The sequence below is a fragment of the Danaus plexippus genome, chromosome 26 (genome assembly GCF_018135715.1).
Source record: "Danaus plexippus chromosome 26, MEX_DaPlex, whole genome shotgun sequence".
In the NCBI taxonomy this organism is placed as follows: domain Eukaryota; kingdom Metazoa; phylum Arthropoda; class Insecta; order Lepidoptera; family Nymphalidae; genus Danaus; species Danaus plexippus.
In genome coordinates this window covers 2,793,677-2,819,605 of record NC_083554.1, presented here as the reverse complement: position 1 = coordinate 2,819,605, position 25,929 = coordinate 2,793,677, and the positions used below count along the sequence as shown (strand labels likewise).

At 31.2% G+C, this 25,929-nt stretch overlaps 1 protein-coding gene across 3 annotated transcripts in view; it reads left to right on the top strand.

Moving 5' to 3' along the window:
- Positions 1-25,929, top strand: part of LOC116774317 (AF4/FMR2 family member 1) — a 111,860-nt gene that overhangs the window by 44,359 nt on the left and 41,572 nt on the right. Inside the window, exons 1-4 of one of the 3 annotated variants that reach the window (XM_061524888.1) lie at positions 920-1,148; positions 3,047-3,276; positions 10,759-10,975; positions 16,899-17,028. In XM_061524888.1, coding sequence (XP_061380872.1) covers positions 3,218-3,276; positions 10,759-10,975; positions 16,899-17,028 — 406 coding nt within the window. In that variant the 5' untranslated portion in view covers positions 920-1,148; positions 3,047-3,217. Of the gene's footprint in view, positions 1-919; positions 1,149-1,205; positions 1,225-3,046; positions 3,277-10,758; positions 10,976-16,898; positions 17,029-25,929 lie in introns of those variants that run through there. The other 2 variants (XM_061524889.1, XM_061524890.1) reach the window with 2 other exon arrangements.

The window sequence follows — 25,929 nt, the reverse complement described above, 5'->3', positions numbered from 1 at the left end:
CTTAATATACGAAAGTAATATTTTATAAGTCGCAGTTTCTTAAAGTAAAATAATGCAAAAAACGAAAGAAATGATACATTTATCATAAGAAGAACGCTTCTTAATCCGACCAAAATAAAGAGGGCCACACAACGTCTTGCTAAATGGAAATACGCTTTCAATCTTTTGTGTCTACAATAAAAATGAAAAGGATCTTATAATTGTTGAGATAGAGTCGCTTTTGCAGTATTTCTTTAAAAATACTTGCGGATGCTCACCGTGACACACGCACGGAACTGTTCAATGTTTTATCGGCTTAAATACTTTAGGTTACGGTACATTTTTCGATGACGATAAATCAAATATTTCAATCTCTGTTTCGATCACACCAAGGAAGAGTAAGTTTTAGTAAATGACAAGCCTATTATAGTCGTAAATTCATGGATTTAAGGTTTAATTTTGTTTGTTGTAAATAGTCACGGGACATTAAAATTATGTTCAGTGCGTAAAGCGGCGCCTGGTTCTTTTCAAGTTGTGATACCTGAGTCTTTGTTGATTCCATTTCAAACGCAACGAATTGTTAATTGACGGCTATCAATAAATTTACCTTGAGATATTTTCCTGTTATTGCTGTGCCACTAAATGGCATCATTAGGTATATCTTCGACATCACTCTGTGATGTATAAGACGTTACTCATATATTTTCCAATGACTAATTACAGATGTAACTACTCGAATCGCATATTTATATATGTATATAAAATTGAATGTTGTACGGATTATTTGCTCCGTTTGCAACATAATGGAGTGTATTAGTGAGATCCACTTTTGACATCATTATCTGTGTATAGTCGCGATAACCTGCGAGTGGCGTAGCTCCCCCTCCTCGATGGCCGACTGCCGACTAAGAGCCGAAGCCCGAGCGATCCGCACTCCTCAGTCGTCCACACAGTCGCGTGCCGTGCGATCGTCTCCGACTCCTTCTAACTATATATTATATTATTTTGGCGGGTATACATTCGCACGGACGACGGCCTACGTGACGTGAATCGGTATGCGGCCGTGTTGTCAACGCGCCCGAATCACTAGTGAAATCATTGACTTGGTGTACTTGGATTGCAGTGTTGGATCTTAGTGTGTTGTTGTTAGACTGTGGTGTGCTTTTTGTGTAAGGACCATGTTGACTCATGCCTGACGCGCTTTTTTTACATGGATATCAATTGACCTATGCCATTAAGGAATTTGTTGAGCTATTTAATTTATTATTTTCAATAATCAATATAAACAGCAATAAAAGTTACTATACACTCTAGTGATATATTATAATTTTAATGAGAAACAAAAAAATATATTTTTAAGTACTATAAGTTACTATTCACTACTAAATATATTTTTTAATATTAAGGAATCTTTATTAGAAAGACATAGACATATGTATTTTTAAACAAATTTAAGTGATATGAAAAAAATATATAATTGTAATTACTGAGATCTTAAGATTAGATAAAGAGTGTCAACACCAATCACACCTCCAACAAAAGAAGTTCACCAACTTTTTGTTATAAATTCAACGAATTGGTTTTTGTAACACAAAGAGCTCGCTGTCACGATTACATAATTTATTCAAAGGTCATATAGCTGTACTCAAAAATAATTTAATACAATAAAAATACACTCGAAGTAAATTGATAATTGGTATTGCTTGTGTAAAATTTTTAAAACGTAACGTTTTAGTAACACTTTTACTGGTCACACTATTAAAAAGCTCAATGGAATTCTTAAATTCAGTTGACATGACTCGTGGCTGTTATCGCTGTGGAAGTTTCTCGGAAGATAGTCTTCGAGCATTTGTTTAACGCGGAGCCGGCCTCATAGATTCATCAGTTTCTGGAATGTAGATATTATTGTTTGAACATTCGTGTAGGTGAGATGGTATCGTCGGATCTAGTGACAAGGCAATCACACCGACCTCGGTTCAAAGTGGGTTAATGTATTTGAAATGTGGCACAGCAAGATTTGGCTCCATTAGAATTTTCCTCGTACACACTGGGTACACAACGAAAAACGTAACAACCTTGACTGACTTTTTAATTACCGAACTGTTTATACGCTTTCACATAATATATAAATATCACAGTCAATATTTAAGACCGATTTATGCTTCCGTCGCGACAATTCCTAACTCCGCATCAGGTTTAAACCTTACAAAAATATGTTTTTATAGATGGAGATCTGTTAGTCCTTAAAGTATTATGACAATCGCCTCCCAATCGATCATCCAAGAGAATATCTGCGTAATGACTTGTCATGGATCCGACGAAAAATACCACATTCTATTTACCGCTTGTTCGTTAAATAAGGTAAAAAGTATTCTGAGAGCAGCAATTAATCATCCGCAGGCCGGAAAATCGGAGCGCAATCGTTGCGCCTTAAATTGAGATTATAACTTTTGCAGGATACGCTTCCATTTTTATAATCCGATCTGATGAAATTATCATCATATTCTCAGTTTTCTTATCATCTTAATGTCACTGTACCTACTACGTACCTTTACGTTAGATTCGTAAGGTAAATGTTGCTGTGATATATGTTATTCTATATGATAGTTGTGATCAATCAGCGGCCGTATTCAACGTGTACCGGTCGTTATTGCGTGATGAGTTTCAAACAAATGCTCTTACGTGATTTCCTTTATCCGTGACGCTGTAAGTGACGTAAGACTACCTTCCAAAATGTTTCCACGTTCTATTCAGCCTATTTACGGAGCACTTTTTCCCTCTAATTTGTCTTTGAATATTGAATTTTATTAATTTATTTATAAAATTGAGTTATTCAGAAGGTTGAAATTTCCTAATTAATTGGGTGTTTTTTTGTAACTTTTCAGAACTTTAATAGAAATCTTTGTTGGGACATCTCAATTTTTAATCTAGAGAGAAGGGTCAATTTAATCAATACAATAGCAGCGATAAGGCGTGTCATGAATGTCAACTAGTTTAGCGAAAGGTACTAGGTACAAATATCCTAAATAAATGTAAACCCTTTTTAAAATTTTCAACTTATTCACAGTTCGCTCACCTGTGGATCCTTAACTATCGATATAGTGTGTGGAAAAAAATGTTTGTACGTGGTGTTGATTAACAAATACAGTGAAGTGTAAGCTTCGGATATTATTTTTTGTGCAACAGTATCTATAACTTAGTCAAAATTTCGTTCAGTGGCAATAACAGAGGGGCTGGTATGCATATGTGCTATGAAAGACCGCCCGCAGTGGTGACCGCTCTAAACGGGGGCATCGGGTAAGTTATAACGTATTAACGTATATTATATATATATATTATAGTTCCCTATATGATTATGATTTTTTTTATTATTGACCTCAGAAATAATGCCTTGTCTTAGGTTCAGGACCAAAATTGTATATTGTAAAATATGTAATGTTTTATGAAAATAAATTTATATCGCTTGATAATATGTAGGCAGTTATAATATATACTACTCACTAATTTCAATTATAATGGATATGTTTATTATTTTCTGTCTTATAAATACAACTCACTCTACTTAGCGTTTCATAATCGTGTAATAAAAGCGTAATAAATTAATAGAAAGCGCTTTCGGACTGCGACAGAGACTTGGTTGATATTATAAATCGGTTTAAATAATTATTTTATAAACAATTTTGATTTGAAATTCATTCTAAAACTGTATATTTGTACCGACAATGTATAATCGTGGTTGATATTTAGAATCAGTGGCAATGGAAACTGAACACAATGCAATATCAACACAAATCCACTGTTTACAAATGAATAACGCCGGTTTACATAATAATTTACTTAACAGCTATTAACGATTTAGCTGAGCGAGAGCATGACGGCCGCGGCACCCGAACAATATTTATAGTTGGCTTAATATTAACGAAACATCGTTTAATAGTTAATATTAACGTGTCCTTTCATTTGATAGACCTTTTAAATTATTTCTCATTCAACGATGAGATCTAAGACTTTCGCGAGTTTTATTCATTTAAATGAAACTAATATTTTTCGGGATACATCTCGTGATCACGGTTGCTCGAAAGTAACCGAAACGTCGGAAGTATGTAGTTTTTTTTTTTACAAAAATAAAGCACGCGTAGTATATGCGAAAAATATTAGTTTCATTTATTTCTCATTCCTGTAACATCTAAATTTAATTTAATATCATCATATTTATATTTTCATATAAAAGATCTGTTCTAGGCATATTTAATTTTTTTTAATTTTAAATAATCCGAAATAAAAGGTAGAAAATGTTGCTTTTATTAGATGAATTTTATCTTTCCGGTAGTTTTTTGTAATTAAGGAACCACAAACATTAGAGCTATATGAAGATTACCGTGAATTGAGTATTGACATTTCTGTTCCAATGACTGGTTTAACGAGAACTAGTTTTTTTTTTAATTATCTAGAAACGTAGTTTATTTGGATTAATTCATGTTATAAATATAACGCTATTTGTTTTGCGACGTCATTTTAAATCTTAAATTAAAAACAATTTATTAATATATATTAATAAATATAAAAATAAGGGTAATAGAATATATCAGGGATTTTTTTGTTCGTTTGACTACATTAACAGTACTCTGTTACAGTATATCACTTTATTCACTTAAATGTTATAATTGATGTAAAATATTTATATAATTTTATGTTAATTAGATGCTTTATATCGCCCGTGCACGGCACTGACCAAACATAACTTGCAATTTAACCAATTACGTCGCTAAACTGATTATAAAAAGGCTGGAATTAATGCATCCGGCGAAATACCACCGCCTCTTAAATAAAATCGTCCCGTATCGCCATTTTAAATATAATGACCGTATACTAATAAGTTTAAGAACTTCACGCTGAAGTAAGCTTTCATTATTGCCTTTTTTAAAATATATCTATATCATTATATTATGAATATTTCGTGTTAAAGTATCACTTGAATAGAACATAGTATGTCGAAGGTATGTTTTGAATTGATAATTTTGTTTAAAGATATGTTAAGAGCCACGTTTATTAATATGTACATTTTTGAATTAAATTAATTATATGGTCACGATACTACTTATAACATTCAGTTAAAACAACGTTATTTCTTTCTGATACGTTTTTTATATATCATTATGAGGGTAACGACATCACTACAACATGAAAACATACACTCGAAGCAAAACCATTGTTTTTAATTAATAAAAGAAATTGTATAATTGTCTAGATTTTAAAACGATATGATTAAAAAGCGAGCTTTATTATAAGCTGAGAGTTTATTAAACAAGCCGTGAAGTAACATGTTTGGATAGCGTTTGTTTTTAAAAACCTCTAACGGCCTCTGTGTCTCTGAGCCGCAGTTTGTTTTGTTCTAGTTCATTTTTTTTATCTTCATTTACAATGCGATGCATTATCTTCATAACTTATTATTTCCTACGTTTCCGTGTTTACGTCATCGTTTTCTGTTAGCGTTATTTTTCATAATATAGTTGGTGTTAATACAGTTCCTTGTATACATGTCATTTAATTATGTATGAAAATGTGAATCTTTCTCTGTGTTTCGATGCCTAGTAGATCTATATGTGTATCAATAAAACGGTGAAGGCGTCCGTACAATCTTCACAGATGGGACCTTATTTGTTTAAAGCCGTCTATGGTTTATCCTGCGGTCATTGAACCCTAATGTTCCCCGCCTACATTGTGACATTGTCGATGCTCGTACATTTCCATACCATACCTCGAAATAGAAGTGAAACCTTATAAAATCATCACTCTAAGCTCCTGATCCTTAAGTAACACTATCGTAATGTTTTAAGGTAACAACTGACTATCGACAAGAAATCGTTCATGGAGATAACCGAAATCCTGTTATCAAATGACATTGTGTATGAATTTTTATCAAAATGATAAATTTAATGACCTCGCAATATTTAAAAGTCAACGACCGCTTAGCCTCCAGGACTCCCAGATAGTATTGATAAGCCTGATTATGTCACATCCAATATTAAATAGCAAATATTTTGTTTGTCAGTTATTTGATATGTTCGTTTATTTTTAATCGACCTCATTATAATTAAGTGTTACTATGATATATTTAGTTGATATTGTAGAGGAGTGTACACTAGTGGATTGCCGCGGTCGTCTCTCGTAGTGTGTGCCTTGCTGTTATTTATTTCAAAGGGAACGTATAATGTGATGCCCTCTTGCTTCTATCACGGTCGATGACCTTAAGAGGGTGACTTTAGTACGTGGAGATTTAATGTTGTTTTATGAATTGATACTTTGGCTTAATACTGCCTTTAATACAAATTCAATTTATTTAGTCGTATTTTGAACTGTCACTGATTCAATTATATATTTTCATATCGTAAAAATAATGCAAACAATTGGAATTTAAATTATTATGTATGTTAAGATATCAATGTGTTGATGAATGTTTGTTATTTTTGTAATAAAAACTGATTTAACATCACATCCGGGACTGTAGCGAGTGCCTCGTCATAATAGGTACTTAATAACCTTCATTCATACTTTAGATAGTTTTCAAAGTACTAATTTTGATATTTCTTTGATGCCAGTATTGGTAAAAAAAATAAATATAACTCCTGAACTCTTTAGTTTCGTTTGTCATTACTTACATCATACAATAGCTACTTATTTTTATATTCTTTGCCGACGTTCGTTTAAGTTTTATCGTCCGTCATAGTTGTACGTGAGATTTATAAAATGATAAATTTGAATGCAATCAATATATGCAACGCTTACAATGAGTTTATATTCGAGTAAAATAATACAGTTTATAACATTAGTATGTGATATGTGTTCCGTTATCGATGTTTCAGCAAAGTGGAATTAATATCGATAATGTTATTTATAAACTCGATATGAATTTCCCCAATCGTTCGTTATCAATCAGTGGTGTACACACTACACAATGCCGGGCCGATGAACGGTTATAGGAAATTGCTAAATATTACGACAGATTGCCGCTGTCACTTGTCCATCGAGGCTTTTGTTACATTGTATTAACGTTACCTGTTGCTATCTATACAGAGGAATCAATGAAAATAAAACAATGAAAAACATTTACGAACAAAGACAGTTTAGTTTAAAATGGTTTTCATTTCGAAAAGTATCAAGTAGTTTTAGTTGGTTGTTTTTAGATGGGGAGTTGTTGTTTTTTGTTTGGAAACATATTTTATGTTCTAAAAGTAAAATTAGTTTCAAGAGAAACGTTTCACTTACTAATAAAGAAACTTAGTTCTTTATAAATCTGATGTCCATTATAAAGTAATTTCATTTTATAATTTATTTTAATAGTTCCAAAGTACTATAAAAGCTGAGAAAGAAACAAATCGAATGGTTTCAGCCAAAGTATATGCTTAAATAGTTAATGTTCATATATATATATATATATATAAAGTACTATTTAGTACAAACATAGGCTTGTGTCCTTCTTCACAATAGTTGTCCGCAGACTGTGAAGTGATTGTCGAACCGGTTCACTTGTCTTGTTAAATTAATTAGTGCTCCGATATGTCCTAAATGTCCGAACATTGTTCACAAATACAACCTAACTTACATTTACATACAGATAGACTAAATATAGTGACGTAAGAATTGCTTCCCTCCTTTTATATAGAAGCGTGTATTGTGAATTTTAATTACAATGCGTAAACAAAAATATTGTTCTATTTAATCGCCAGTTGATTTATACTCACTGTATAAGATATTTACATTAGAGACTTATATAAATGTCGTTCTTAATATTAACGGTACGTGTTGAATTCGTTAAATTATTTATCATATATCAATAATATTTTACTCAAAGGAAACAGTTACACTTTAGGTTATGCCGGTCATATAAATATTACATATGAATGTTATATTAAATAAGAATGTTATTTTCTGTCCCTGTTTCAAATCCGCAACCCGCTAAGGTAATAGTAAAAGGTACGGATTGGGTAGCTAATAGCTATGGTAGAATTCGCAATACTTTCACCTCCGTAAACATCAATTGATGATCTAGGTATGTTAAAGTTCGTGAATTAGTTGTTACACAATGAAATGTTATTAACATTTTTATTATTCATCACGCCGGATATTAAAATTTCATAAGCGGATGTCGGTTATTGTGCTATGTTCAAGAAACTATAACCGCATCGATAAAAATATGACCTAGATGCGGCCTCTGAATATTAAAAACGTTGACAGAAGTAGTTAGCACGTACTATCTATATAATAATGTCTGCAGTTGTAGGAAAATTAACATTATAATATATAAAATATAGTACGATAATTTTTTATAGTCCTATTGTTTTGTGAAGTGTTTTTTTTTATATGTCATCTTTTGTTAATTATTTTTAAACATGTACGTAATGGACGACAATTACTTGGAAATTATTGACGTAGAAAGACATTCAAATATTAGGTATTACAATGTAATTGAACAGTGACAAGGGTTTGCTTTTTATCGTTTCACTAAATGCGGCATCTTTGTTCAGTCGGTTTATATCAAAAGCTGTAGATTCCAAGAAGCTTACTGTGCTCACTGGCTCATACTGTGCGAGCGTTTTATGATCCTATTACATTGTGTTAAGGTTTTATTTTAAACGCCAATGTATATGAATAAAGTGCAGGTAAAGTGTCTCTTTGTACCGTCATGAATTATCATATTTATAATGTCAATATGTTCCTATATTGTTTAGTGTAATCGATGCACGTATTCCGCAAATGTTATCTATCAGGCATCGACCCGTCATTAGTCCAATAGGTTCGTACGGTTTTGTGCAGGACAGAACATAGACTATTAATGTTTTAAAAATTACATGCATTTATTGACAGGGTTGACAATAAGCCTATCCGTACGTTAGTAGATGTGGTTTCTAAATGAGTAGATAAAAATTATATAGCTTTTATTTTACTTATAATTTTTTAATGAATTTGAAATTTTGATTAATTTACTGTCCCAGATTTTGTTATTATTTTAATTATATTTTTCATTTTATTGATAAAATTGTAAAAAACTAATGTTTCAGTCCAAAATATAATATCATCAATGTTCTTTATGGATCGCTGAGCGCATCGTTAATTAAAAGCGTTACATTTAATTTCATGCCACGGAGCTGTTTATTTTATATTTATTAATATGTTAAATGAAATATCATTGCTGATATTTTAATATTAACGCATCAGATACTCATAATGATTTCCTACCCTCAATGTTTCACAGATCATTAAATCTCGATCAAAAACTATATAATATTATTATAATGAGGTTTGTTTATAACTTTTAATCTATATTTTTCTCATTAATAACATACATTACATTCCATTATTAATATAAAATAATGAATTTCAAAACGTACAATGATCAACATCAGTACGTAGTCTGTGAGTTAATGTCTCTATGTAAATATGGTCCAATTAAGAAGTTTCCATTACACCGTTTCAGTGTGTTACTCAGTCGGAGTCTGTACAAAGTAAATGTTCATCGGTCGTTAGTCAGATGTTGTCCGATAACGCCGGCAACCCAAATCCCTGACTAAGATAACACAGGTGCATAAGTGCACTTCGCTTTATTGACCACAGCATGTGTAGTAATGTTTGCCCGTTTATAAAACCTTATATTTTTTTATAAAATCTAACCAGATTAAATACAGAAATATACTGAGACGAACTTACGTTTAAAGATGTTCAATTTAAAAGTATTCTTATTTCCAACTGTTTGTAAATAAAGGAAAAAGACAATTTAACATTTGGTTTTCATAAAATAATATTTTATTTAAACTGCGGTATGAAATTCTCTTAAAATATTAACGATATAGTATTTACAAGGTCCAATAAAGGTACGCATGCATATAAGAAAGTGATAGATATAAAGTATTGGAAAACATTGATCTCGCCCAGAAATAAATAGAATTTGATTTTTTTCTTAGAAAATCAGCAAAAAACCGCTGCAGTCGACATTCGAGCGACCACTTCGTTCCCCCACCCTTCTTCTCCCCACTACCGACACAACACACACACTTGTAATGTTTGTAAGCACAACGTTAAAGAACAACAAGTTGTATAATGTTTGATAAAGGAAACTAAACATCTGATATTAACGAGAATATTTTAATACACTATATAAAGATAGAAATAGGAATTAGAAATTCTTTTGGTAAAATCGTGATGAATACCTGGCTCTGTGTGATGTACTTATTAGGCTGAGACGTGATGGGTTAAGCCCACCCACCGAGTGGAAATAACCTCAATAGACTTGTAAGAACTTTTAAAACAAACAAACGTATACACTTAACGTTGCCTCTCCTTTAAATTTATTGTGGATAGTAAAGATATATTGCAGTATACCTTCAGTGTTGACATGCCGTAATAATTATACAGCATTACCTAATTTGAAAGCAAATAGTGTTAGGGATCGCTTATATGTACGGTGTGAATGAAAAGTGTAGCGTTCTCTGTAGTAAACTAACATCATAACACGTATTACTAAGTGTGTTAAAAATTCTTGTTACAAGTACATATTTTATTTACGTTACATTAATTTCATATTTGTTGGTAGAAATTTTATAAATAAGTTATTTAAATATTTTACTGACTGGGAAGTAAAAGACTGTTGTTGAGTTTATTTTATTTATAAATATCCTAGTTGAAGCGTGTCTTTAAAGGTGTAATATGTTGAGACGTAACATCTGATGTATCGTATACTATCGTATGTGGAGCTATCAATATAGAATGCGTATTGTCTTTCAGGTACGACAAGTGGGACCGTGGCGGGGGCGACGGTCGCGCGTCGTGGGCGGGTCGCGACGCTCGCGACACACGCGACACACGCGACACCCGCGACACTCGCGACACCCGCGACAGAGAGCGCGACAGGGAGCGCGAGCGACAGGCGCGCGCGCACCAAATGTCGCAGTCGCACGCGCCAGAACCTGATGCCTCGTCACTGTTCCCCGCACCATTCAGGGTAAGACATGTCTTAAGACAATAATGTCGTACGAAATAATTAATTTCGTTATATTATAAATAATTGCTTATATTTACAGCACTGAAAATATTTTATTGAAATTAGTGTAAGATTCTTTAGGATGAATATCCTTTTTGCCCTTTCAAAATGTCCTCATTATTACGTTTTGTCAATAAGATCTTAGCGAGGCATATGTAATCATCTGGAATCACGTCCTTAGTTTTTGACATCAATACAATCATTTAATACGATATCCGCATCAGTTCTTGGCCTAGAAATAAAAGATTATTAAGAATATTACAACGCCAGTACCAAATTTGGTGAGCCCGGATTTTCGATTTGGCAACATCCGTGATCCGCGATACTTGCTAAAAGAAATAGGCCAACGATTTTGTACCACTAAGTTATATGATGCACCTTGTGCACATGTTTTTTATGCCGTTCACTTAAAATTATTGCAATTTACGAAAACGATTATGTTAATCTAACTAGTTGCATAAAAATACTAAATTAAATAATATCATAAAACTGTGTTTATTTTCACGTTCACTTTTTGTATGACAGCAAATCTATTATTGTACTAATTATTGCAAAGCAAATAATTCAAAGTCTTTGTGCAATCGAGATTTAAATGCATTTAATTAAAAATATTTATGTGGAAGTGCCGCAAAACATTAAATTTTGTAAATATTTGGCCTCTAATACAAATGCTTTCAAACGGGGGTGTGATTGCTGCTTAGCTTCATATTTCGAAATCCATCTCAGATTAATTTTTATTTTCCTATCAATTTTTTTCATAGACCTTCCCTTTGCCTCTTGAATTGACTTTAATTCAATAATATAAAAACTGTTTTGTAATGTATTATAATATTATATATGGTAGTTGAACGAAAGTGAGCGTTCAAAAGATAAACGATTGGAGTCATTGTCACGTACCATTAACTGAATGTATACGATGATAAAATTTTAATACGCAGCGAACATGCGACCGTTTCATAAACACGTAACTTCATATATTCCTCGCTTTGTGTTTGTAACTTATTATAAGTGATCGCAAGGTGGTACTGTTGTCGGTTCGCGTGTCTCTAGCCACTAGAATGCAGTATGCCGTTTTATAGAACGTCCGAGCACGAATCTCTTTCAGATCGATAGATTACTTGCGTCAGAGACACAACTTATAGGATTCTTGATAGTATAGAACATCTTGTGCTAGATAAGAGCAAAGGCAAAGTAATATGCCATGTGTGTTTGTTGTAAAGCCGAGTGTTTGTTGTTTACCTTTTGACGTAGTCGGTAATTACGATTACTCGAATACTCGTATATCGGTCCCGGTGAAGGGACCGTTGCCAAATAATTTACATGACAAATATTTACATGTATGATAACGAGAGTGTTTCTTCTCGTTTGTGTTGTTTACACACTGTCATGTCTATTTTCATTTCTATGATAAGTGTGAAGTCTCGGTTTAGCAACGTGTGCACAGGATATCCTTTATCCGGTTCGATTTTGAAACATAAAAATGTATCCTATAACTGGCGCATTGTTTAAACGGCTGCGAACAAAGTGAGGATATAATAACGTTTTAAAAAGCATTCGACTCGCTGCTGGCGGCTTGTGATGCATCGCAGTTTTCCGTCCACTTTTAAACACATATGTAATTAAACCTTGCCAACATCTCCAAAGTGAATCCAACGGTGGAATTGCGTTCTTGCTCAAGTTGTTTTACTGCTTATTAACTTTTTTTGTTCGTTATGAGAATGTTAGGTGGCATTTAAAAATATAAGGCTCGAGAAATTCTTAAGAGCAACGACAAATCGTTATCTTAACGTTTTATAACGAAGCGTATTTTAATTTATATGAGAGACAATTAATTGAAACGAACTAATTCCCCAACTAAACTTGAAACTTCAGCAGATGATTAACTGGTCTGGATTAACTATCGACTAACATAGTTACGGACAAACTAGTCTTACTTATCGAATGATCCAATTTGTATTAGTAGATATTTATTATATTAGATGATAATATATCCATATAAATTCCGTTAGTTTTAAAACTTACAAATTGCATTTCATAATAGCAATCTCAAGTGAAACATTAATTAATCAAATAGACGTTCTAGTTGCATACTAATTGTGTGTTCGGTTCAACCAGTCTTGTTGCCACACACTATGTTTACAGAATCTCAGCGTCTTCGACTAACTGACTTAGGAACATTATATATACACTATAAATAATTGATATTAACGAGCTCATTGCTGTTAGGAATTTTAATTAGTTCCTTTGACATACGGTGGTAGGAAACTTATTTATTATATTGCTTCGCTATAAAGTCCTAATTATATAATATGTTTATTCAATTGATGTCATGTATTTAATAGAATAATTCTGTTTGGGCATAGAAATCGTCCGAGTGTCGCATGCGATTGTTCGTAACGTCACATAACTATAATAGCCTACGATAATGAGTAGTAATCATCATCTTTAATAGTTATTATTAATAATAATATAATTCTTAAAACAAGTTCTCGATGTGGTCGCAATTATCAATACGGGTTATATATTTTTTATTATGTATTTGTATTCTGATACCAGTTTCGATTCACCTTCGCAAGGCCAATCAGATAAAATACCGAGGTTTCACGAATAATTTAATGTTATGACTGTGCATGAATACGACTGTCAATAGTTTTATTTGTTTATTTATCTTTAATATACGTAAATACTGTCCCCTTTATATATGAGTTGTAACGATGTCATTGATCATATGCAACGCGGCTTTGCTTAGAACGTATAACAAATATAATACAGCAGCATTGTACATCTGCGTCTAGACTGCCTCATTACAACCACCCCTCGCCTTGGCTTGCACAAAATATTTCTTGATATTCCGTTTTAACTTGCATTTCTAGTACTGTAGCTTCGCTTGCAATGAATCCATTTTATATTGATATATATTTCTTTAACATTTATTGATCTTTCATTTTAGTTTTTATATTATAAAAATTGTCCAACACGTTTCATTTTACGAATAGAAGTTGTAAAGAGAATACTTTGATACGCACTGTGGTTGTATCAGTGTTTGCCAAATGTGAGTATGTGTATGCAAAGCCGCTAAACACATAATTGTACTCAGAACAAGCCGAGTGACATAAAACTCTATTGTTGACTGTGTAATATGTTGTTGAAGTGTCGTCATATCTTAAACGATATTTACCTCGCGTTCCTTTGATAGCTGGGGTATGAAGTTTTTATTTATGTTATTATATTTTTATTATAATTACAATATTATTTGGCACTGGATAATTCGCTCACGTACAATGATGTTATTACAAAATTAACACTGTAAATGTTTACCTTCGCGATAATACGTTACGTTTTATGTTTTGGTTTCTCGTTTAAGATCAATACTTTCTAGTGTATTCTATGATAATGTTTCGTTTCAACAACGGCATTGGGATAAAAGAGCTTATTTAAAGATTCGGTCCTGCTAAATCACGTTATATGTCAGTCAGGTAGTCGGTTGGAATACGTCGTTATGGTTACAAAGGAATATAAAAAAAAGTCGAACGGTATTCATAATATTATATCTTATATCTGGTTCACGCATCACAATTCTATTTTGTTTTAAAACGTACCGCACGATAAATAATAAACATTAGGCTAGTTATTTTGGTTTTCATCGCGGCCCAATACAACGGCCGTTGACTCCGCTATATATCTCACAATAACATGTGGACGGTTTTACTCAAGACATTGACATATTTATGGAGACGGTTTTACTCACTTCCTTGACACCGAATAATTGAATCTAGAATATTTTTGGTTTGATTCTATGATATTTCAACAATTTCCTTATTATAAATTTAGTTTCATAGTTATGCATCACTCAAATAAACATCAAATAAAGTTAGGCAAATTTATTTGTTATGTTATTCAGTGATTTATTTGGTTGGGTGTGATTCATTTGTTATTTCTGCATTAAAATATTAAAACAGCCACAGGTTTCGTCACAAAGAATACGGACGGTTTTAAGCCAGAAAAATGATCACAATGAAACAAAGAATCGTAAAATATTTCTGGCTGTAATAATAAAACTTCAGGATACCGTGTTTATATATAATATTGTATTTAACTTTGTATGTGATCGCTCTTTGTTGCTCGTGCTGGTCGTAACTGTGACGTCATCACGAATGTCATTCTGTTCGGGATAGTCCTTGGCAACAAAATTTATTAAAGCTAATAATAGTGATTGTAAATGTAAACAAATGTAATGGCCGTTCATAAAGATAAGAAGAAGATGTCAAAAGTAATTTAACATTTGATTAATATCCAACTATTAATATGGAGATTATTAAAAATTGACATTTTCTTATAATATCTCGCTAGAAACCTTCCACAAGGATATCTTGTGATTCTGGCTTTTATTTTATTGTTTTTGATTTTATAATTATAGGACTAAGTAATTTTGTCCGGCTCTATTAAACCTGTAGGCCTTAAAACTTGTGTGATTTTAATAAAATATCCGACTTATTTTTTTTTTTAATGGTAATTCTTCCACCACGCTCAAAATTAAGCCTGTGCAGAATGTTATTGAATATTTGTCTGTAAAAATGAATTAAATCACTTTAAGATACACCTAAATGATTTTAATGATACTCGTCTTTTTTTACCGTATTATATTTTATATGATATACCAATTATCATAAAAGACGTTGCTCAGCCATTTTCTCGCAATATGCAATTTAATTTCATCGCATGTGTCCGTCGTACGTCATCGTGTGAGTTAATATGAGTTTCTATAAATGTGTCATAAGTATCGTACTACGTTAATACAAAGTCATAACATTATTCGCGTTTCATTTGATAACATTTTAATTAGTGGAGTAGTGATCATCTTCCTAATGCGGTCTCTATGATCATCAAACGCTGGTTTCCTTTTCAAGTCGCCTTTTTATGCGCAACTACAATGCAACATTCACTGCCGCAAAATAACTTATCTCGTAGCTAGTTTTTACCCCTTTTATTACTGTATACATATATATATGTCCTTATATGAGGTAGGTACTTATTTATGCGTGATGATTAAAAGTTTTAGTTTGTGTATATTTTTTACATCAATTTGTAAACTTTTCAAGCGACGGGAAACATATCATTGATATAATGCATACGTAAGTGATTATTTTTTGCAAACATTAATTTATCATTGTATTGTAATATTTGTTATCTCATTCGGTAAATGTAATTAAAAACACGCCCAGCGCTACTGAGTCGAAGGCGGAACGAATAAAAATTAAAAAAAAAATCCAGACAATTTATCGCGTCCCGATTCCGTTGTACAAATACTATGTAACTTAAATCATTCAACTGTACAGACATTTTTAATATTTATATGTTGATGAGATTTTTTTAAATATAATTCTGTGAGCAAATAAAATACTTCAATAAATGAAAATGATTTAATCTTAAAAATTGTTTAATTTATTTTTATTTTTATTTAAACAAGTCATCGTCACTTCAAAGCGTTGTCTTATCGCGAATAAAAATAAAGATAAGCGTCACTATTTGTGTATAAGAAATTCAAGTACATGTTATCAATGTATTATATATATCCTTGAACATGACACAAATGTAGGCTTGTTGTAACATGTTTCTAGAGGCTCCATTGATAATGTAAATAATCGTCTGTTTTAAGATTTGTCTATTTTATTTTGAACCGTTCAGATTTTCTTTGTTTGATCTGCCAATAACTCTGATGATATTAAAAGAGCTTAAGCTCGGCGTGACCCATTTAAATGATTGCATTCAGTCTATGACTATTTGATTTATTTAAATTTTTAAGATGATGAGTATCTAAGTTGCGGTAATTTTGTTGTATTTGATGATAATATAGTATTATAATGAACTTGTTTTGGTATGCCAGGTGACCAACAAGGACCGCGTCAGTCAGCAGATTCAGATCAAGCTTGGTGACTACCGGCTCGCCCAGACTCTCATCGACGACCCCAGCAAATCCATCGGAATATGCGCCGAGCCAGCCAGCCCAGCGCCCTGTGAGTACAAACAACACACGCACCTATTATATGTACATAAGTGTAATGTAGGGATTTAAAACTAACCTATAATATATGACAAAACATAAAAAACGGAATCAATATAGTATTTCTATTTATTCTTGGTTCAGGCTTAAGATTTGATGCTCACAAAAAGAGACAAATATCTTAAATACTCTGACATTGTATTAGTGGTGATTAAAAATAAAATAAATAATTAGTTAGTTATGAATATAAATACAGTGAATTGTTACCATATACAATCTCGAATATTTCTAATATCAAGAATATTTAACCTTGAATTAAATAGTTCTTGTGCGGTGTGTTAGCCAAATAATACAGGGTTTATTAATAAATATTACAAGAATTAATAAATCCCCTATATAATATATAAGAATGAATAGATGGTAGTGGTTTCGTTAATCAAATAGGAAGGGAACAATCCGACGCTATTGAAATAGAGCCACATTTAATAAGCCTTGGGCCATACAGTGTGATTAAGTGACGTCATATTTATGAAAGTCCCTCAAAATCAAATCAGCGTCTTAGTAAACGAACAATTTATCATTTAAAACGTAATAAAATATTTTGTGTATACAATTTGTAGTGACAAATGATCATAAGGGATCACAATGAGATACATCAGTGGAACTTTTTAACGGTGAACGAGTGTGCATACTGTTATTTATTGTTCATTGTTGCTGACGTAATATGCTTTCTATAATGTCGTGACTTTGTTGCGGAATTGATGTTTTTATAACATAGCTTTTATGTTCACATACCATGAAGTTGTTTCTATATTGTGTCCCGTTTTATTTGCTCCTTTCCTTTACGAAGTGAAATCTTGATAACTTTGAATTTTAGTAGACTTAAAATGTGTTGTGTCACATTGACTTATATTTTATTTTGCTTGTTTCGCTGCTATTAAATGTATATAATTAATTTAATATTTGATAACTAATTAATTTGTTTATTAATCTTCCTGATTACATTTTTAATGCTATAATCAAAAACCTATTTCAATTTCTTTGAATAACAACTTTACTTAGAAATTATGTCATATAACTATGTTAATCTGATTTCTTGGAACATAGACTTTAATACTATGTAATAAGCGTCCTATTATATTGGCATAATCTAACATACATATACATAGAATCCCGTTTGATCATCCGTCCATTCAGCTCTCAAAGGGTTCAAAGATACTCAAACTTGTTCAAGTAGAAATTCGATTTAATTCTCTGGCAACTTTGCGAGTCTTCAAGTCTAAAGATTTAGGGTAATAGGTTATATTTACGTTCTCTTAATTCAATTGCAACTTCGGAAGATCATTTTTAATAATAAAATAATTTGATACTGACTGTTACAAAGTTTTTAAAATTTTTATGGTTTTAAATTGATTGAATTTATACTTTTGTTTTAAATTAATTATTAATATATGATTCGTATAGACATCAAGAATGTGAGTTGATTGTAAATTCTCCTTATGTGAATATTGACGTACATTATATTAATTGCAAAACATGATTTTAAATACCAACCGAGTATATATTAATCCACTCTAGAACTTCCTTGTATTAGTTAAACAAATGTTGCATAATAATGTAAATACACTAAATTGTATGAGAGGTAGATATTTGAATCTCAGAACCACGTTATAACAAAACGTCTCTGTATAAACGAGCTCTACTTAAAATGATAAATTCACTTTTTTAAAGGTGGTAGTGAATGTAGCTTTGTATATGTAGTTTGTGGCGGGAAGATAATTTTAGGCGGATATTAACATAACAAAGGCTAAGTTATTTGATACAAGCCGAGTGCTGCTTGAATCTTCAATTTTTCACCTGAAACAAAAAAAAAAAACAGTATTCCGGGGACCGTCTCGAGCGCTCGTATTCAACATCGTAATATTTATGATGGCTCCAGTTTTTGCGAGTTTCTTCTGTAAGTAGATTCTTTATTCGGTGTTAATTGTGACAGTTCATTACACATTCAAACGTTAAATATAATTTAAGTATCATGATTCATCGGCTACAGTCCGGTTGGCTTCTAATAAATGATTCAACGCGTCGTTCGCAGCGTCCATTGTAATCCCGACGTCTGTGTGTCCGTGGGTTTATGTACGTCTGATATATCGTGTGACATAAATAAAGGTAATAACATAGATGGGATGTTCGGAATTAAATTGTCTCGTTTAAATTATATAACTTGCTGACATTAAACATAATATTTTAAAGTAACTGACAACTTACTTACAATTTATTTCATTATAAAAATTAAGAAATTAATGATACTCATACGTATATAACAATTATTTGTATCCTAAATTAATAATACAATATTTTCTTTATGTATTCATTCAAAATATAGTTAAACTATCGTAACTTCATTCGCCATATGTATTCAAGATTATACATGCAAAATTGTCGGCTGTCGGTCTGTCGATTGTAGTGCCCCAATATGCGTCTAGTTCACTTCAATTATTCCCTCTATTAGCTGTTTTAGACTCCTTTACATATGACGATTTGCTTTAAACTGTAATATCATTCCGTTTTATTATAGTGACATCATTATACAAATGTATTAAATGAAATTGTTCGACTAATTTATGTATAATCTTAGTAAATAATGTGTATAGAAAATTAAATTTTGCACTTGATTTGTTATTGACAGAAGTTGAATTAATAATAACGACATTGTCCTTAATCACGCAATTTTAACGTTAGAGAGGGTACGGCTGTATGACTAAATTGGTTTTCATCATTTGGAAATCATCGATTTTGATGGCCTACATTTGAAAAGGACAATGTCCGTCTTCGAATTAAATGGGATTTTATTTGTATAGTTTCGAAACGATGAGACGGTTCTTTTAAAACGTGTTAAAAATTTTGTTATACATTTTAATACGTAAATAATAATTGTTAAAAAAATTGAGTTATTAAATCGACAAATTTGTATCGTCCATAAATGACCTAGTTTAGGTTGGTAAACCCATGTTTATCGGCAAATATGACGAGAATGGTGAGTGATTGGACGTTTGACGAGCGATCGTTCATTCAGCGCTGGGAACGCTCGCTAAGCTGATGCCCTCCATAGTTAATAATGTTACTCGATTCAGACATGACCAGATATTTCAAAATTACCTCACCATTTGCAACATTTCGTGTGTGTATTACAAAAATTTGCGACTTAAATTCTGCATAAAGTTCATTCCTTAGGTACGAACACTAGCTTATTTATTACATGAAATATATTAAAAATCTGGCCAAATTTAACGTTTCTTACACTTGATGTGTTTGAGTGTAATGAAAAATTGAGATAAGATTAGTCACAAACTAGGAAATTATTCGCTTATATTTTTCAAAGTTCATAAAAACAGTCCTGTCTACGTTCATTGTATGCAAAAGTTGTTTTTAATGGCACACTTAAATGATATAACTGAGATTTCTCTCTATCATTATTAGATCTTGAGATCTTAATTGTATGTAACCGCATATTAACTTATTCACGTGAAAGTGCTTTTCGCTGCTATTGTATGTTATCGCCGTGTACCGTTTTTTTCTATATGCAACTCGTATTAATTACTGTCGGTAACAATGCTAATGTTCCATAGGTAAACGCCTACTGCCTAAATTATTTTCATTAGCTCGTATCAGTTCTTTAAACTTACTCTCTAATGTTAGCTTCTTGTTTTAATTTGTTGCGTTTCACAGTTCGCTGTTGGCGACTTGTCTACTTGTTGTGAAACGATCGTGTAAATTTTAATTCCACTAAAAACAGGATAGTTCAAGTCAAACTTACTTAAACAAAACAACTAATAGAAGAAACGCAATGAGACTTCCAATTGGTTTCGCTTCACAGCGATTGGACGGCTGTATGTGTGTGTTGTGTGTAAGTTTGTACGTGTGTGCGTGTTTGCAGTATGCAACGGCTAATTCCGATAACAAGCTCGAGCATGTACAGTCTACCGCCTTGCGATCATTACTTACCACCACGTGACGTACGGTAGGTGGTAGATGGGGTATCACTTGATAGAATCCTCCCAGCTTCCTTAAAAGTCATGCTAAGTATTCTTTACACGTGGTAACTAAAAGTGTAATGCCTATTCAATGTCCGTAATGATGAGAAGTATATAAAATCATATAGATTTTATCTTATTTGTGAATATAATATTAAATGTTGACTTAATTTGTATCTGTTTTGCGGTATTATAAGTTTACGTAGCGGATTGATTTATAAATCAGCTTCCTCGATCGTTCCAGTTAAGGGATAAAGGGATTATTGGATACGGGGAAGTTGAACAGATACCCATAAACACACGAAGCGGTCGATTTATGGGTATATTATATAATATTTACAATTTCAACGAACCCTTTGATTTCTACCTTATATGTATCTTTATTTGTTCCCATATATTTCCTGTATGATTAGTAATTGTATATACCTATAAAGTTTTGGGTTAATGTTTAAATATACCTAAATTAATTAAAACTTTCACGTTTTGCCGAGAGTTAGATTGTTGATTTCGGATTCGACTTCTGATAAATCTATAATATTCTAAAATATCATTAATGAATATTCTTAAACTAAATTTACTTTTTATATCCTGGGTAATCTGATATTAAAATAAAAATTTTCGCATACAAATCCGGATGCGCATCTATCTTAAGTTTCTATATTAAATGTTTTATATAATTATAAAATCTTTACTTCAGTTAGATAATGTTATGTTATTTATTGTCCGTGATATATACAGTAATAGTATTGCTAACGTTATCTCAAAGTTATTTCACTGTAATCTCCGTTCACACTCACACACCGGGGATCATGTTGCGAACACAAATTAAATTGACAATTGATCGTGTCTTAATAGCCTTTGTATATGATCATTGTATATATGTATAGAATATTTCATCTATTTTTTTTCTTTTGTATATATGTTATATCATCCTGTTACCGATTGCCAGAATTAAAATTCTAACATCAAATTATATCTTACAATGTCTCTATTGGTAGTTCATATTCGTTATCACAATATACTTGCACTTTACAGTAAAAGGATATATTTTTATTAAATATCCTTTATTGTAAACATTTTGATCTCAGCGGCAAACAAATCGCTTCAGTATAATCCTCGCTGACAACCACATCGGGATGCGTTCGCAAATTGACTTGTCACTGTGTTATTATTGTGCCTTTTATGGTGCTAGCATTACTACCATGAGAATACTTATTGTGTCTTTATCAACAGTTTTGCCCTTTACATTTATTGTGTTAAAAAAGCTTTAATATTTAAGAATAATCATTATTTGTAAATAATATTAATGCTTGGTTTATAATATGCGAACTACCAACACATAGTAATAGATTATATCGGGATAAATGTTTAAGGGTCAAATTAAAAATATATATTATTAAATTATTATTGACTTTATATAGATTATAACTAAGTTCTTCTATGAGTGATTGTTTTAATCCATATACGAATGTCAAAAATATATGACAATTATTTATTTTTATCGAAACATTTATAAGATTAATGTTTAAAAATATAATCTCTGTTCCCGAGTGCAATTACTTAACCATTGGAAATAATTGAAGTTTTGTCATCAATGCTTAATTTTATTGACATTAATTTCCTTATACGAATCGGTCATAATATCTCTGTAAAATTTATAATCTGTTGTTCTTTATTGTATCAATTATAAAATTAAAATGAGTATAAATAAAACAAAAACTTTTTTTATGTTATGTGACAATTTATATTTACAATTTTTTAAAACAAAATTACGTTCGCCTAACACTATGACCTCTTTGGTAGGTACCGAGAATCAGCAAATAAGTTCTGTCAAAACTAGGCTAAACTTTAAAATACATATAAATTAAATACTCCATATATATTTTCTATTGATATAAAAAGTCCTTTGTTGACTCTATAATAATGTATATATATTTATTTAATGAATTCACATTTTAAATTGAAATAAATCATCTATTTTCGTGACGCCGTCGGGTAAAAATGGAAGATGAGGGGTTCTGTAGTAGCTCTATGAATATGATTTCAACTAAAGAATATACACACCTGTAGATACAATAACAAAAATGTTTTTAGTTATAGTAAAAATATATATATTAAAAAATGCTCATAAAACTAACCAGACAGGTTAAGCTGTTCATAAAAGTAAATCATTCAAGAACACGAACGAATTAAGTTATTCTTTATCTTAGTCAAAGTTTCTGAAATACATTCTCATTATTCTGAGAATTTAATTTAAATAATAATTACTTCGCCCTATATACCACAATCGTAACAACAATGCCGTTTGCTGTGGTATAATTTTTTTAAAGTTATTATTATTATTATTTTAATTACTTATAGACTGATTACTATTTTCATAATTCTCTTAATTTATTACGATTATTAAATATTGTAGTTTCTATATTGCTGTTTATATGCGTTGTCTTTCATAGAGATGTTTTGGCTAATAGTGAGTCATTATTCCACTGAGAATATTCTAAGAAAAAGTACGTATTGATTACTTCTTTGTCACATATTTTACCTTATTTATTAGCAATCTATAAGTAAATAATTAAATTTGCATTAAATATTGTTAAAGTAAATGATAAACAATTTCGCTAACAAAAACGATTAGCTTCCTGTCACACAAAATCTATGTAATTTATTGTTTAAAACTTAGTGTATATATTGATTGAGTAAAATAGTTAGGATTTGTCTTAGTGTCGGGAACCGCGGATATTGGAGGCAAGTATCAGCGTTTGGATAAGTATCCGCAGACACAAATGTTTTGCGAATCGACACATCACTTATAGGAAACGCAAACTGTCGGACTATCCTAACGTTAGTTTTTTTTTTATTCCAAGTAACTTCTGCCCTCGATTCATTTTCTTTGTAATCGATTAGACATTTTCTATGCGTATATTATGTAAATTGTTTGAAATGACATGAGAAAAAATTTCAAAAAAAACTTTTGGAATATAAATTTATTTATCTGTTATGGTGTATATAACAATGGCCAAATTGAAATATATTTGTGGAATTAATTTTCATTGTGTCCCATAATACTTACGGATCATATGTCATGACACTTGTATGCGGAAGCGTATTAAGTTGTTTTTAATAGATTAATGAGTGTTCAATGCTATCTCATACAGTTTGAGGTATATAACAAAAAATAATAAAACTTAAGACCAAGAAAGAAAATTTAAATGTTTTTAATTTTTATTAGAAATGTGAAAATATAAATAAGCATTAAAGTAAAATGCTCAATCGTTAATAGGGTTTGAAAATTTAACGAATGTAACGAATGAATAATCTCAAAGTGCACAATATATAACTCTTATATAATTTACAAAACATGCCGCATTATAAATCTCGCTTTAATGACATACTTATTGTACCACGGCCTTGGTCCATTGTCCGCCTCCGCTTCTACACTATAACCGTAGCCTTGATATCGCTCTAGTTAAAGACATCTCCGAGTATAAAGACGTCTAGGAATGTTAAAGTATTTTATTTTATTATTATTTTATCTGTGCGAACATTGTTGGTTAGTTTCTATCAAACAGCAGCTTTATCGCTGTTTTTAGAATTCTTTATTTAGACTATAGTATTTCAAAAGTTATTATAGCGACAATGGATCCGTTCGTTCCCTGTTTCTTTAAAGTATAAAATTGTATGATTTATTACGTAACAATACATACATAAGAATGAGAGAGAAACCTTTTAAAGTGTTTTATATTTTAATAATTATTTGCTGAGCAAATTCTTACGTCACCGACTCACCCTTGACATTCATTCACCATTACCGACCTCGGAAATGTGAGTGTTGAAATAAAAATCTGCAATACAATTAACTTGTAGTGATTAAAATTCACTTGTTGATTTTGATACCAAGGCAACAAACAGACTGACATACGTTTACAATTATAACAAAACTTGTTAAACTATTGACATAAAATATCTCACGTCTGTGTAGAAAGGCATGTCTAGTATTGATCTACGAATTACTAGTGGTTTGGACGCTTAATATGTAAAATGTATGATGACTGATGTAACGAATGTCGCGTTGAAAAATTTACAATATATAATGGCAAAGTTGAGAAAAAGTCATACATAATTTACTTCGCATATGAAAGTGACCGTGGACGGTTTTAACAAGTTATTAAATCTTTATTGGTAAATGTAAGCAATAATACTAGATATAAAATAACAAGAGTGTTTAATACATATGAAATTCGTTACAAAATAACAGATTCTCGCCACGTAATTTTTGTATTTGCTTCGTACTCGCGATACCAAATCATTGTACGCGTTGAAGGCTTCCCTTCATAATAGCCGCCTATTGCATGTTTTACGATGGGGTCATAAAATTTATCATCAGTAATATATACTGGTAATGAACACTATGGCTTTTATATTGTTAAAACCAATCTAAAGGTCCATTGTATTATATTTGTATTGCAATTTTGTTCATATACTATAATTGTGAACTGTACGTCTGTATCTCTGTAGTAGTGTTCCTATGTATATCCGATGTCAGTACTCAAATCTCATTGTTATTTATGTATCCAAAGTCCTATTGTATTCTAAGTTGTTGGTCTCTGTTATAAATCTGAAGTTAATGCAGTTTATATCTGACATTCGTAGCGTTAAATATATTAAATTTATTTGGACATAACGATTGTTTTAATAAAGTATTACCCACTATTGTCTTCTGAATTCCATTTAAATGTTTGAAAAATTATTTTAAATATTATAGGAAGGATAATTGCAAAACTTGGAAAAACTGTTAACAGAAATTCCAAATAAGAAAAAATCAAAAAGTAAACATCAAAAGTGAAGCCAAAAGAAGTGGATTAAAAATTATATTTAAAAAAAAA